Genomic DNA, 16,571 nt, shown 5'->3' with positions numbered 1-16,571 from the left:
ATCTACAGTAGAGCTAAGGGAAGTCTTTACTATCCTTCTCCCTACGCCACTAGTACTGCTGTACCGTACACTCCGCCCGGCCGGACCACCGTGGAGGACAGTCGTTCGGCCACCGTAGTTTACGACCACCGCCCCCCTCCCCGAAGGACCGTCTTGGGCCACCTGTGGTCTGTGAACCACACTATACGAACCACTGCTCTAGTCTTTTACTCTAACGACTAGCACAGAAAGTCCACGAGTAGCTTTGCGCGAAATAAAAACAAAAAAACAAAACAAACTAAAATTTATTCTTTTTCCCAGCACCGTCGTCTCCTACCCAGCATGCATTTATACGAGTCAACATAACGTCTGCGACTTTACATTTCACGGAGTGGGACAGTGGTGGCTGTCCTGTATCGTTCTTTGTTATCCAATATAAACCGGAAATCAGTCAGGACTGGACAACAGTGACGGACAGGATCTTTCCTCGCCAGTCGACGTACAGAATAACCAGTCTGAACCCCGCCACCTGGTATCAACTTCGTGTCGTAGCACAAAATGACGCAGGCTCTACCACTGCTGATTATAGCTTTGTCACTCTACCGGTATCAGGTACATTACAAAAAATAAAACTATTCTTTATATTAAAAACTTTTTTGCTATTAGTGTAGCTATAGGTCAGCAAAGAAGCTATTCGAACCATACCTTGTTAATCATAAAATAAGTCAATATCGTGTGTAGCAGTTAGAGAACAAAAACACACAGTAAACAGAAGAAACTGTTATAAGTCTTGATGCTGAAGAAACTAGTTTCGCTACATTCGTTTGTCCTCTTCGGTCTCACGTTGTTACAGAAATGTCAAACTTCTGACAATGTGTTCCGTTCACTGTGGTTCTTTGTTCACATCTTAGTAATTCAACGTCCCAAGCACTGCACTGACCTTGAACTCTAAAAAATGTTTAATTACACGTCAGATGGAGATCAACAATTGTCCCGGAATAAGTTATTAAACTCCAAACATCTCGGTTTTCAGGTCGTAAAAGTCGGTATTCCTTCATCCCCCTCCCCCATTTTAAAATAACTAACAAATTAACTAACTGACAATCAAAAATGGTTATTGATGAAGAATCAAGCTATTTACCAAAGTAGATAATTATCAGATTGGCAGTTTTTATTCTGATATAAAGGAAGATGACATTTAACTATTCTTCTCACTGAAGTGTTTAATTAGCTTAGCAAAGCTCAATATGCAAAGTCTACAATACAGAGAATTGTGGACACACTTGAACTTTCAAGTAAAAAAACGTAATTAACTGCACAATATTTTATCTCATTTACTACACTTCGAAACTTTGTGTAGATAATATTGCTGATCTTAGGGCTAAACCAACTATATATTCAATGATATAAAAAAAGTCAAGTTTTAAAGACAAGTATCACGAAGATAATGGATACGAAACTCGTATCTTTAAGATATCTTTTCCAGCTTCTTAAGTCTGTCTTTTTGTTTTACAGGTCACCCGTCGTCCACTATAAGGGTCAGTTCCCCTCCATTTTATACCAATCTGGCTATCATCGTCCCTGTGGTCGTGACTTGTGTTATCCTGATTATCGTTGTCGTCGTCGTGTGTAGTGTTACTCGGAGGAGGCACGGGAGGGGCCATCATTATGAAGGCATGTTACATTATCTGATGCCATCTTCTACTACTCCACATCCCAACCATCTAGACACTATCTATCTCTCTAGCTACATCTTTCTGCTCTTTCTATAACTACCCGTATTTCTATATGTCTGTACAACCGTCTACTTTGTTTCCATAGACACCAGGAGCGTGCAAAAGGAGGCCACCACTGAATCCGTCCCGATGTGTGAGGTGGAGACGAAGCCCACTACAAACCCCATCTACAGTAGAGCTAAGGGAAGTCTTTACTATCCTTCTCCCTACGCCACTAGTAGAGTACCTGTGTGCCAGAGAGAGGACCGAAGCAGTGGCGACAGCAGCATCGAAGGACGCTCTCTTTCGGATGGCAAGAGAATTTATGATGTACCCTTTGCGGTTAGACAGGTAAGACGAAATAACCATTAAACTTATAACAGAAGTTCTGGACGTCGATTTAACTGTGGTTAATACCTCAACCAACCTATGTTTTTCGTATTACTTTTTTAAAGACTGCCCACTCCAGTGGACTCGGCCACAATGACAGAAGAAGTATCCAGACCCATGACGTTGGTCATCTATACAGTTTTCCAGGTACACTCTCAACAGAAGAGGTTTGACAAAAACTACATATGTTCTTTAATTTACTGAAAATAGAGAGCAACTACTTCTATTCTCTAGAGTGGAATGGTTTCGTAAAAGACGCAAAAGCTATTTCTAATATATTAATGTTCTAAGCTCTATCTTAAGTTTTTAGCAAACTCGTATGACTTAAATAAAGCCTTTAAACACAGACTTTCAAACCTAATTATTAACAAATCAACATTCGTCTTCTAATCCTTCTTCGTGCACCAGTTTCAAGACTTATAAAGCTAAAATTGGGGATTGGTCCCTGCGGTGGTCATGGTTACAGTTCAAGATAGCCCAAGTCACTTGATGAGATGACACTGGCCAAACATTAACTCTTAATCTCGGAAACTTGAGTTTTTTATATGGAAGATTCTAGAAAAAAGTGACTCACAACCCAAACGTGTTTATTTAGAGTAAAAAAAATAGTTCTTGCTCAGTTTAAACTAATGATGGGGTGTAATAATTTTTACATCAGTCAACTGGTAATCTTTATAATAAGTTTATCCAAGTCTACTACTAAAATATATTATTACATTTACATTTATTTAGATGTGTATTACGTTTTTCCCTTTAAATAAAACATCTCTAATTTCTAATTCTTCATCAAGGGGGACGGCCCACCTCTCAACCTCTGCTACGAGAGTACAAATCGCAATTATCAAGCCCTTGGTCTAATAGTGATCTGGACGACAGCCTAACAGTCAACGTGCCTCATGGGAAGACATCATCTACCGCCAGGTGGCATGGAGGTTCCAAACAAGGTGCAGGCAATGATCAGTTCTATTGGAATGGGTAAGAGGGCTGTACTGGCGGGTGGAATCAACCCATAATCACCAAATAACAAGCATTTTTAAGAAAGCTTGTGGGAAAAACAAAATTTATATAGGATATGACGTCATAATCATACGAAGAATAGCTTACGAATTTAAAGAAAACAAATCGTCTTGATTTTCTCTAAAACGCACTAAGCCAAGATTCATTACTCTGCAAGACATCTCGCCTGTTTACGTGCGAACGGTATTTTTTTTACCATTAATTATTATGGTCTGGGCTTGAAATTAGAACGTAAAGTAGATGTGGGTTACTGTACAGAAGATGGGTGATTGGTAGTACAAAAATAAATACAAAACAGGCAATGTAAAACTAAAACAGGATCGCGAGATGGTACTATCGGAAGTCCTGAAAAAAGGCTTAACTTTCTTTAGAACCACTTGGTACGATTTATTATGGCGCCTGTTTTATAGTTTGAATTATACAGAAACCTATCTCTATACAATGTAGTAAAGAGAGTTGGAATAGTAAAATATACATTTCTATATTTTTTCAATGTAACATTTCTAAGCTTTTATTAAAACGGCACAGAGAAATTATTGTTGTTAACACTTGCCGTTTATGTTACATAGTCCACTTATTTCATGGTATTAATTTCGAAAGCGGTCAGAAAATGACATTCTTTAATTGTTTTTGATTAGTTCTTGTTTGTTGTTGTTGTTCTAAGCTGATTTCGACTTGAAAGAACTTTCGAATAAAGTCGTCAAGTAATTAACCGAAAAAAGTTAAATTTTTCATAGTGTAAAAACGTTTAAAGAGGTAACTTTGTGTCAATTTTATATTGAACAGAAAAGTACATTTGAATGTTATCGTAATGTACTTGGTGTGTATATATATACATGTCTGTACGGGTGTCTGTCTGTGTATGTGTACACTTGATTTTCAGTATCCTGTGATCGTATTTTATAATGTCCCACACTTCCAACTAGTTTATTTTGTGGCTAACAAACAGATAATTTAGGGACTTCTTGAGAAATAAAAGTTGATTTCATTTTGGGTACGCTCACAGAACTTTATTTCCAACATAAAAACGAAAATTTCATCTTCTTGGTATTGATAACAAGTTCGTCAATCACATTCTCGACGTGGCCAATTCTCTTTCTACTTAAGGCTTAGCACGTCCTTATAATTATAGCCCTCAACTCGCAATCTGCGGGTCGCGGAACCGAAACCCATCGCCAAATATGCGCGTCCTTTGAGCCGTGGGTGCGTTATAAGATGACGGGGAGTCCCACTATTCGTTGGCGGTGGGTGGTATTAGCTAGCTGCCTTCCCTACAATCTATCACTTAAAAATTAGGGATGGATTGCGCAGTTATCTCTCGAATAGTTTTGCGCAAAATTCAACAAACTCTTTCTACTTATTTCTTCTGCATCGTACGAAGCTAAGCCTAACTTGATAACACTTATTACATAGAGAGTTAAGTATTTTACAATAAAATGTTTTTGAATATGCAAACCAACAATTGGCATGACACCCAAAGAGATATAAAGTCACGATGGAACGGAGTGTATCAGAACTACATGTTGTCATTGTTATATATGTAGTCATGGAAACACACAAGCGATGGACATACGCGAGTCAAAAACAATGACTAATGACAACTAGATGGTAAGTATATTAATGGTTCAAAACATCATCACAGAAAACAAACATAATCGAATGAAGTTATCTAACGCACTGTTAGTTTGTATGTGAGTCTTTGTAGTACACAAAGTATAAGTCCTTGTTTCTATGCTATCATACAAAGTACGATTGTGGGATATTGTTCCAAGTGTCCTGTATTACTCACTACAATTCAGCCAAGTTGTTTGATCGTGTTCTGAGCTTCTCTCTCTCTCTCTTTGATATAACCTCATGGGCAGTCAAAGCCTAATTATCATCAATATATCGTTTCTCAGCATTTGTTCTATTCCTCAGAAAATTATCTTTCTGGAAAATGAATCCCCGCCCAATGAGTCAAATTCCAGAGGGAATGGTATAATAGATCAGGATTTATATGTACTTGTCAGCAGTCAAGGTGCCATCAATTTTGTGCAGATCATCAACATTATTGACAGAGGTGCAGCCCCAAACTTGTCTAATCCTCCGCCATGATTCACTGTCGCTGATTGTTGCCGAAGAACTTAAATTCACTGATACAGAGATAAGGCTACACGTCTACCGAGACCACTTAATGTTACTGTGTCTCTTACTGTTCTCTAAGTAAACATTTACAGCGAAGTTATTGGTAAAGTACGTACTCGATTTTGTAAAGAACATACCTTGAGAAACATTATTTTTGGAGGGTTTTCTACCTCCACATTTTCTGTTACTAAAAGTTTCAGTTTCATGTATCCTCTTTCACACCTACTGAGTCTTGTCGCAAGTTCTCATATGGATTATCATTGATCAGTTGAAATTTTGAGTTATACACACTTGTGGTGTACTACTCAAGTCCTGGAAATCAAGACTGAAAAACATTACTACTACTGGGCATGGTACGACTGTACTTTTTTAGTACTAAGCTGGTGTGTTACTGTCTGACTGGTTGAATGGTAGCCAATCACTGTGTACACTATCAACTCAAGACTGTAACATAAAATAATAGAGGGGAGAAATCTCATAATATTTGCATTTTATATACATCACATTCACTGTTATCATAATTAGTTCAAACACTGTATATATGTTTGATGAATTAGCGAGTGATGTTTGTGTGTGTGTGTGTCAACGAATCGCCAAATTTTTGACGTCTTACGAATCGTCAAGGTACCAATGTACAAGGTATTTGAGCAGAAATGTACTGTTGGACTTAGATCAAAACTTCTTGCTGACCAGTCCAAGATCTCTTTGATTTCTGGTTTAAGGTAATCCATCACAATGCCAGACTCATGAAGGAATGCGACAATCTGTTGTGAATTGGGCAGCTGAGTTATTTGGAGACACTCATCAATTGTGGACAATTTTCAAAGATAGATTTTAAATATTCAAGATAAACATATTCCTTATAGAAAGAAAAGGGTAGCTGCAGGTAAAAAACCCAAGTTGGTTTACAAAGGGTATAAGAGATAAAATTAAAGAAAATCATCACAAATTTAATAAATTTAAATTGATTGATATGATGGGAGATTAGTCAAACAGGAAATTAGGACATAAAAGGATGTATGAGAAAAGGTTGGCTGAAAATATAAAAATTAACAGTAAGGATTTCTCTAAATACATTAAGGGTAAACAAAATGTTAGGATGGGGGTAGGACCCTTGAGGGATGATAAAGGAAGGTTCGTATCTGATGATTATGAGATGGCTGGGTTATTAAATTTTGCTTTTTTTTCGGATTTTATTAGCAAAGATTTAAGCAGTATTTCACATCTTGGACAGTTGAAAGATGAAAACAAGATGGCTGCATTAATTCTGAGCTGGTTAAGAAAAAAATGGGAAGTTTAAAGAACGATAAGGCTCCTGGGCCAGATAGCAGTTCCACTTGCTACTATTTTTAGACATGGTTGAGCGGGTCGTAGAACGGCTCTAAGGTTTTCGGTTTTTTAGCATGTATAAAATTTTAGCTCATAGCTCCATTATCTCTTCACCGATTTGAGATCTAATTACAGTTTTGGACTAAGGGGGTCAAACCCTTTGATTGATGTATTTAACCACGCTCAAGGTCTCATAGATTAATGTATTCTAATCCTGCCTAAAAGAATTTCAATTTCAGGGTAGGCTGGTACAGATCCTGATGAGTAATAAAATTGTATCGGGTATACGCGCGCCCCACGCTTGGTATTACAGGCGCATAAAAATACAGCTCATAAAAAGGGAAACAAAGGTCTCGTAGATAAATTTACTCTAATCCTGCCTAAAAGAATTTCAAGTGCCGCGGCTATTGAGGATTCCCTCTTATTTGTAAGTCTTTGATTAATGGATAGGTGACAGAGGATTGGAAGTTGACTAATGTTACTCCTCTTTTCAGGGGTAGTGATAAAATTGTCTCAGTAATTATAGACCCATTAGTCTTACATCAGTTGTGGGGAAAAGTTTGGAAAGTCTGTTAAAATATGCTTTGCAAAGTCATTTAACAAAGTTTAGAATTTTATTGGATAGTCAACATAGTTTCACTAAGGGAAAATCTTGCCTTACAAATCTTTTGACATCCTTGGAAAAGGTTACTGTTTATGTAGATGAGGGTAAGGGTGTAGATTTGGTGTATCTGGATTTTCAGAAAGCATTTGAAAAGGTACCACATAAAAGGCTTGTAGAAAATTATCTCTATAGGTGTGGAGAATACGTTAGCAAATTAGATAGAAGAGTGGCTGGATGGAAGAAAGCAGAGAGTTGTTACAAATGGAGTTCAGTCAAACTGGATTAATGTCTCAAGTGGGGTACTTCAGGGCTCAGTCTTAGGACCTTTGCTCTTTTTGATTAACAATAATGATATAGATGAAGAAATGGTCAATAAATTACTTAAATTTGCAGGTCTTGGGTGTTGATAGTTGTGAAGAGGGTGCTGCTGATTTACGAAAGGATTTAGATCATTTACTGACTTGGGCAAATAAATGGCAGATGGGTTTTAATTATAATCAATGCAAGATTATGCATGTGGGTTATCATAACTTGAGTTATAAGTAAAATTTGGATGGGAATAACCTTAACAGTGTTATGAAGGAAAGGGATCTTGGTGTAATAGGTGATCGGTCTCTTAAGCCGTCCAATCAATGTGCTGTTGCTAGTGGTAGGGCGAATATGATTTTTTGGTTGTATCTACAGAAATATTAAATACAAATCTAAATAAGTTATAATTAAGCCTCATTTGGAGTATTGTGCTCAATCTTGAGTGATTTAATCACGGAAGGACAATGAATTATTTGTTGGAAAGTGTTGAAAGGAAGGCTACTAGAATGGTGCTTGGGATGGAGGGGTTATCATACAAAGAGAGGTTAAGATCTCTGAACTTGTTTAGAGTTAGAAGGTATCTGATTGAGGTGTTTAAGATTGTAAAGGGTATTGATAGTACTTATGCATCATCTTTTTTCATACTTAACAGTCAGAATAGTAGAAATAGAGGACACGTATATAAATTTTGGCAAGGTAGGAGTTATCTTCAGCTAAGACAGTTTTATTTTTCTAACAGGGTGGTTGACCTTTGCAACGAGTTACCTTCGGATGTTGTGGAAGCAGTAAATTTAAATGAGTTTAAGATAAAGCTTGAAAAATATATTAATGAAAAGGGCTGGGTTTGAGGTCTGTATTTATTCATTTAATAACTTAATGGCTTTAGTTTAATTTAGAAGATGGGATAGCTAATGACAAGTGTCCAGGAATGACTGTGGACTTGCTGACCTTCATGTGCTATTGCCAGGTTTCCAGAACACCAGTGAAAGCTCACTATTATATTCACATGTGCAAAACATTCAAAGAAGATGTGCATGGTGACATGAGCACATACAATATTAATATTCTTAAAGAATTTATCTTCACATAGCTAAGCCTAACCATTGTTTAAAGAAGTTTCCAGAAATTATTGTGAGCTTGCTGCTCTCTATCTCCATCCTCAAAAAACAGGTTAAGGCAAAAATATGAAAAACTTAACAACGAACCAATGGATGCATTATTACTTTTGATATAAGAAAGGTATTTTAATATCGTGGAACACACATACAAGTAATGAAGTTCTAAAGAAGGCCAAGACAAAACCAATGTTGTGGAAAATTGTTAACAAAGAGACAACGGAGTTTTATAGGAAATATCATGAGAAAAGAAGAAATTGAAAACATCATTATGACAGGAAAAATCCCAGTAAAGAAAAGTAAAGGAAAACAAAAACAGATGTCGCTATCAACAGTTGAGGAATTCTCACTATGGAAATAATGAGAGGAACGGAAGACAGGGATCATTGGAAGATCATGCTCACCAAGGCCCTGAATGGACATGGTACCTAGAGAGAGAGAGACATAACAAAACTTCCCTCACTCACAAATATCAAATACTAATTAATTAATATAATCCTGAACCAATCCTAGTTAACTCGATCTCCAGATCCTCGGTACTCAATGTTGGAATATAATCCTGTACCAGTACTAGTTAACTCGATCTCCAGATCCTCGGAACTCACTATTGGAATATAATCCTATACTAGTACTAGTTAACTCGATCTCCAGATCCTCGGAACTCCATGCTGGAATATAATCCTATACCAGTACTAGTTAACTCGATCTCCAGATCCTCGGATCTCACTACTGGAATATAATCTTGTACTAGTACTAGTTAACTCGATCTCCAGATCCTCGGTACTCCATGCTGGAATATAATCCTATACCAGTACTAGTTAACTCGATCTCCAGATCCTCGGATCTCACTACTGGAATATAATCTTGAAACAGTACTAGTTAACTCGATCACCAGATCCTCGGGACTCACTACTGGAATATAATATTGAAACAGTACTAGTTAACTCGATCTCTAGATCCTCGGAACTCACTACTGGAATATAATCTTGAAACAGTACTAGTTAACTCGATCACCAGATCCTCGGGACTCACTACTGGAATATAATATTGAAACAGTACTAGTTAACTCGATCACCAGATCCTCGGGACTCACTACTGGAATATAATATTGAAACAGTACTAGTTAACTCGATCTCCAGATCCTCGGAACTCACTACTGGAATATAATCCTGAAACAGTACTAGTTAACTCGATCTCTAGATCCTCGGAACTCCATGCTAGAATATAATCCTGAACCAATCCTAGTTAACTCGATCACCAGATCCTCGGGACTCATTACTGTAATATATTCACGAAATAATTCTAGTTAACTTAATTTTCAAATCCTCAGAACTCACTAAAACATAATTCTGGAGCAGTTTTCAGTAAAACCTTTATTATACAATTCTTAATGACATTTTAAGTAAACAAAAATATTTTTTATGGTGTAAGGTAGTAAAAAATGTGATAGAAATGAATATCTCTAGGTATGTCATTGAAGGGAGAAACAGTGTTTCTCTTTCGTGTATCTCATTGAATTTCCATTAAAAACAACAGCCCTAAATGTGGGACATTTCATATAAAAACATTTTTACTACATTTTAATATAGGGAGAGCCTGCAAAATAATGATATCATATCACGATCTTGAAACACTTAAACAACATATTACAGCCACCACCAACACCCCTTTTTTGATCAAAATTTGGTAGCTATCTTACTGTGTCTTAACAATTAAGAATAATGGCCACACCTCCACTGGAAATAATGTACTTATCTTCAGGTGAAAACCAATAAATGGGGATCGTGTCTTTCGCCATAGCATTTGGATTTACAGATTCCTGCGAGGCCCGTTTGATGATACTTCACCTCACTCCACGCCTACCTCGTACATTAAAACCTTATACTTATGGCGCCCATATTTAATCCTCCACTAAGTTAATATACTTAATCTCTTGATGAACAATAACTACCTCTTACGAGGCGAAGGAAGATAAATCTATCTTCGATCATCCCGCATGTTTACTGTTCGGCGTCCGACACTTTTAAATCCCATTATACTTTTTTAGCAGATTTCTCCTACGGTCGCTAGACAAAGAAATGCTAGAACATCAAGTGGTGACATCTGTCGGTCAAATGTTTCATACGTTTTTCTTTAAATTATAAAAACTAAATATCCATAAATAACGGTAGGAAATGATGAAAGATATGTGTATCGAACGTAATAGATAGTAAAGCGATGCGCCCCAGTGGTATGTCTGCGGGCTTATAACGCTAGAAACCGGGTTTCGATACCCGTGTTGAGCAGAGCACAGATTGTGTAGCTTTGTGCTTAACTACAAACAAACAAGTAAAGCGATATTTTGTTATTAATTCCAGGTATAATACGTAGATCAATTTAATGATTTAATCACAACTTTGCAGAACTAAAATGATAGGCCTAACGTACCTAGTTAAACCAGTATAATAAATTAGTTGCTAAGTTAATTATTGGCTCTTATACATGTAAATAGTTTGTTTTGGTCAAAAGTTGTTGACGATTTCCATAGATTCGTTAACTTTCGAAAGGTTACAGATCCGGATATTACGAATATTAATTCCGACATATTTATGTATACATATATATATATTGAGAGAGAGGGAGAATGAGAGTATATGACAGAGGTAAGTAATATTACAGCACTAGGCCTAACATCTTCTTGATTTTAGGTATTGTAGATATTGAAGCTAAGTATCTTTATACAGCATCAAGATAATACACTGAACTTTTCGTGTAAGATCTATAATTCCAGGTGCAACACTAGAGTATTAGGCCTAACTTTGATAAATGGTCTTGATATTAGGTATAATAGACATCCGATTATCGAAACTAAGTATCTTTATACAACGTTTTGTGTAAGATTCTTCGTTCCAGGTGAAACACAAAGACCAGATGGCTGAGGTAGGTAACCTTGCAACACCAGAGTACTGGGCCTAAATGTTAGTACAATCTTTATTTCAGATACGCTAGGTACCCGAAGGTCGAGGCTAGGTATCTCTACAGCACCAGATGGCTGAGGTAGGTACCCTTGCAACACCAGAGTATTGGGCCTAAATGTTAGTACAATCTTAATTTCAGATACGCTAGGTACCCGAAGGTCGAGGCTAGGTATCTCTACAGCACCAGAATACCTGACCTAACGTATGAAGAGGAAGACAGTGAAACAGAATGTGATAGGGACCAACTTCTGGATGATTACCCTGGTATGTGAAAAAATAATAAGGTGTATTAGATTTGTGCATGTTAAGATTTTAAAATTGTAATCTCTGTTTACAAATCGAGTTCTTCATAAAGTATCCAGAAATCAATGACAGTCTAATTGTATTTGTACCATTAGTTTGGAAAATTTTATTAAGCGCTAAATTACAATTTTAGCAAGTACAAAAATAATTTTATCAACTGCTTAATATATTTCATACAAACATAGCTTAATACATGTTCCAGTAATGTGACTGGCTCAAAGGGCACGAGTTAATTTTAGGATGATCCTTGCTTCGCCACCAAATCTTCCTTCGTCTGAAACAGAGACCTCATTCAAAAGCGTTCGAGTGTTGTAGGTAATTTTCAAGTCTCAATTGTAGCAATCATACTTATCGACCCGCAGTGCTTTCTTACTAACAATAGGTATGATTATATAGATGATGTTAATAGGGAGAGTTGTGCTTTCTTACTAACAATGGGTATGATTATATAGATGATGTTAATAGGGAGAGTTGTGCTTTCTTACTAACAATGGGTATGATTATATAGATGATGTTAATAGGGAGAGTTGTGCTTTCTTACTAACAATGGGTATGATTATATAGATGATGTTAATAGGGAGAGTTTAATCGATCATTATAAAAAATATTAGAACTTTTACAAATAAATTATATCGCTAATGTACATTAGCGGAAGTTTACAAGTGCAAAACAGGTTAGTGTATACTAGAAAAAAAAAGAAATAATTATTAAATAAAACAACCGAAACGACAGATCGACTGTTACGTCATGAATATTGTCGTTGCAGTTGTATCCAAATTTTTAAGAACATTTTTACATCCATGATGTTAAAGTTTCTTCGGAAATATATTGATGTAACTACTTATTTTAGCCACATAGTATGTTGAATAGTTTCAAGTTTCACAAACTCATCATACAGCATCAGTGGCATAGCGTTTTCACTAATACATTTTCAGAAAGTGAGTGAGTGTTTTATGTGATTTGGCTTTCGGGTAAGAAGTATGAACATCATTCTGTCAGCAATTCAAATAATCAACTTAAAACAGTGTGGAAATAAGAGAAAAACATATTCAACGTTTGAGTTAGATGAGTAGCTAGCTCATAGAAAACTTCGGTTTTAATCAGTGTAAGGACAACTTTTGTTATATGTTACGTAATTTACCCTGTGGCCTACTCTGCAACGTGTTATTTCATATTATCTGGACGCCTTTTGTTATGTAGTGCTTAATATATTATCTGGACTCCTTTTGTTATGTGGTGCTTAATCTGTTATCTGGACTCCTTTTGTTATGTGGTGCTTAATCTATTATCTGGACTCCTTTTGTTATGTGGTTCTTAATCTATTATCTGGACTCCTTTTGTTATATTTTACTTAATCTGTTATCTGAACTTTTGTTATGTGGTTCTTAATCTATTATCTGGACTCCTTTTGTTATGTGTTGCTTAATCTATTATCTGGACTCCTTTGTTATGTGGTGCTTAATCTATTATCTGGACTCCTTTTGTTATGTGGTTCTTAATCTGCTGTCTGGACTCCTTTTGTTATGTGGTGCTTAATCTATTATCTGGACTCCTTTTGTTATGTGATTCTTAATCTATTATCTGGATTCCTTTTGTTATCTGGTGCTTAATCTATTATCTGGACTCCTTTGTTATGTGGTGCTTAATCTATTATCTGGATTCCTTTTGTTATGTGGTTCTTAATCTGCTGTCTGGACTCCTTTTGTTATGTGGTGCTTAATCTATTATCTGGACTCCTTTTGTTATTTAATCTGTTCTCTGGATTCCTTTTGTTATGTGGTTCTTAATCTATTATCTGGACTCCTTTTGTTATTTAATCTGTTCTCTGGATTCCTTTTGTTATGTGATTCTTAATCTATTATCTGGATTCCTTTTGTTATGTGGTGCTTAATCTATTATCTGGATTCCTTTTGTTATGTGGTGCTTAATCTATTATCTGGATTCCTTTTGTTATGTGGTGCTTAATCTATTATCTGGATTCCTTTTGTTATACGGTTCTTAATCTGCTGTCTGGACTCCTTTTGTTATGTGGTGCTTAATCTATTATCTGGATTCCTTTTGTTATTTAATCTGTTTTCTGGATTCCTTTTGTTATGTGGTGTTTAATCTACATTTGTTTTTATTATAATACTGATTTCGGGTCTCGACCTCCGTGTTTCGTCGAGTTGTCTTATAATATATCATCTGGTTCTCAAACACTTTCAATCTTGTTAAGTATTCTTACATAATGTGTATACAAAGATTTAATACGTTATATGAAAACGATTTTGGAGCCTCAACACGCCGTGACAGTGTATGGCGCCACGTCTCTGACGGCCTAGTTTTCACCGTCGTAAGACTTTCATGTCCAAACACACCACCTCTCCCTGCTTGGTATCTATAAGCCAACTAGTGTACAAGGACGACGGTTTTCCAGCAGGCATTCCAGCAGTATGATCACAGAGAAATCCATTGGCGCTGCATTTGGAGATTTGACCAGTATATCTTCATAAAGAATTGCATGAATTCCCGTTTTATTCTCTAGCTGCTTAACATATACGTTGTTTAAACAGGAATTATGACTAGGGGGCCATGTTTTGGTGAACCCATACCCTGTATCCTTTGTTCTCAAAGGGAGATTCTTTTTAATTATGTTGCATGCTGTTGTATGGAGCACATGGACAATTCTTACCACTGACCCTTGTGTTCGCAGATTCCTACCAGTTACAAAATGACGCACTTTGCTTACCACAGCTGGGGTACGACTTGTTGCAGGCCATTTTCTGGATAGTGCTGAAACCCCGAGTTGATCCACATTTCTTTGTTTCCCCCCATGCCGTTAAGTATAGAGATATCCCCATCTTCGACATTCTAAATCCCAAATCTCAACATATTTTATGATCTGAGTGTATGGGTATTTTGCATTGGAAAAGGTTGTTACATAGCCTTCACAAAATATCAGTTTTCGGTGGCATCACACAAACTATGGAACGCCAAACAATGTAAAAATATATTATTTTTTGGTGGCATCACACAAACTATGTAACGCCAAACAATGTAAAAATATATTATTATTAACTTTGTTTAACGCAAGCTCGAGTTTATTATGAGGCATTTCTCTAAACGTAAATATAATCACGACCTATATCTCCAGGATATCGATAGCTCCTGACGAAGCTGTAATAGCGAAATACTGTGCTAATAAAGTCCATTCTGGAGAAAAAGGTTGTGATTATATTTACCTTTAAAGAATCTATTTTAATCAGCCTAAGCTTTTAGTGTAGAGACGTTAATGACATTTTAAAGATTTTAATATGTTGAACTTTGACGAAGGCTCTATACGCACTTATAAGGATTGAAATATATGTTCGGACATTGTTTTATGTATGTATTGATATAATAGGATGGAAAAAATACTTACTAATACAAATATTAATATATGTTTTAAATACTTAACGTATTATATTCTAAGTCCAACGATGGTAATAATTTACTTATGGTTTGATTTGTCTTAACAATATAAATACAACAATATTTGATATTAATTTAATATAATATGAACTTTCTAAACACGTGTATCAATGTTCGATTTATGAATGACAGTGTTCCAATTTAGACTTAACTGGATTAGTGAACTTGTATGATAACAATAACTCCTGAAGAAGCTGTAATAGCGAAACATTGAGCTAATGGAGTTACATTCTGGATGTATAGGTCGTGATTTTATTTACGTTTATGCAAATGTAAAAATATAGTTCTGATACATTCCGTTTCATCTCGATTATATATCAGCTGTGGTTGTCACGTGACTTGTTGATCTTGCATATTCGAAATTGTTTAAAATATAAGGTATTTAACCGTCTGTATATTCTTGATTTTGACATTGATATGATCACTAAAACCATCTTTCGTGATAATCCGATAACCTGATATCTTTACTCTTCCAGAATTCTTGGAAAGAAGGGGGGTACCCTACCACGTCGCCTTCGGGAGACAAATACTCTCCTATCCACCTATAAATGACCTTTGACCTTTGACCGATGCCTTCTTTGGATACTACGTTTAAACCGATTGTTGTTTCTCTTACATCGTAATTTAGACGGATATCGTCGTGTGATGCGATTCTTTTGTCAGAATCAAACTTCCTTATGTTGTTAGATTAATTGTGAAGATGATTACAGACAAAGTCTCGAGCTGCAGAGACCCGTGTCTGTAATCTCGTGTGGTTTCATGATAATGTACGGAGAAAATTATAATGTTTCCTCTACAAACTTTCTGTGTGGCGTGATAAACAAGGAGTAGAAACCCTAGTTGTTATTATATTGTCCGGTGTTTGTTAAAATGTATACTTCTGGGAACATTTAAAAATAAAAAAAAAACGTTGTACCAGTTCCAATAAAATTTTGATGTTGTTCAGTAGTATTTGAATAAACAAGTTTTTAAAAATATTAGCCTTTTACTCATTTCGTTAACCAATATTTACGTGATGATGAAGATGATGATAGCGATCGTTTGGAACAGTATTTTTAGAGTTAAAGGCCAAATGAATGTCCTTAAAGTTTAAAAAATTAACATACTGTAGCGCCCCCAGTGGCACAGTGGTATGTTTGCGGACTTACAACGCTAGAATCCGGGTTTCGATATCCGTGGTGGGCAGAGCACAGATAGCCCATTGTGTAGCTTTGTGCTTAATTACAAACAGACTTGCTGTATACGGTATTGGAAAATAATAATGTTTTTCTCACATAAC

At 36.1% G+C, this 16,571-nt stretch overlaps 1 protein-coding gene across 1 annotated transcript in view; it reads left to right on the top strand.

Annotated features, from left to right (window-relative positions):
* Positions 1 to 16,227, top strand: part of LOC106470663 (Down syndrome cell adhesion molecule-like protein Dscam2) — a 56,417-nt gene extending 40,190 nt beyond the window's left edge. Inside the window, exons 20-26 of the mRNA XM_022399304.1 lie at positions 301 to 591; positions 1,495 to 1,653; positions 1,801 to 2,045; positions 2,150 to 2,231; positions 2,876 to 3,059; positions 11,679 to 11,803; positions 15,769 to 16,227. Coding sequence (XP_022255012.1) covers positions 301 to 591; positions 1,495 to 1,653; positions 1,801 to 2,045; positions 2,150 to 2,231; positions 2,876 to 3,059; positions 11,679 to 11,803; positions 15,769 to 15,851 — 1,169 coding nt within the window. The 3' untranslated portion in view covers positions 15,852 to 16,227. The remainder of the gene's footprint in view (positions 1 to 300; positions 592 to 1,494; positions 1,654 to 1,800; positions 2,046 to 2,149; positions 2,232 to 2,875; positions 3,060 to 11,678; positions 11,804 to 15,768) is intronic.
* The last annotated feature ends 344 nt before the right edge of the window (positions 16,228 to 16,571 follow it).

The sequence above is a fragment of the Limulus polyphemus genome, unplaced genomic scaffold, assembly GCF_000517525.1.
Source record: "Limulus polyphemus unplaced genomic scaffold, Limulus_polyphemus-2.1.2 Scaffold4150, whole genome shotgun sequence".
In the NCBI taxonomy this organism is placed as follows: domain Eukaryota; kingdom Metazoa; phylum Arthropoda; class Merostomata; order Xiphosura; family Limulidae; genus Limulus; species Limulus polyphemus.
The sequence above is the reverse complement of the archived record's forward strand: the minus strand, read 5'-3'. Positions and strand labels throughout refer to the sequence as shown.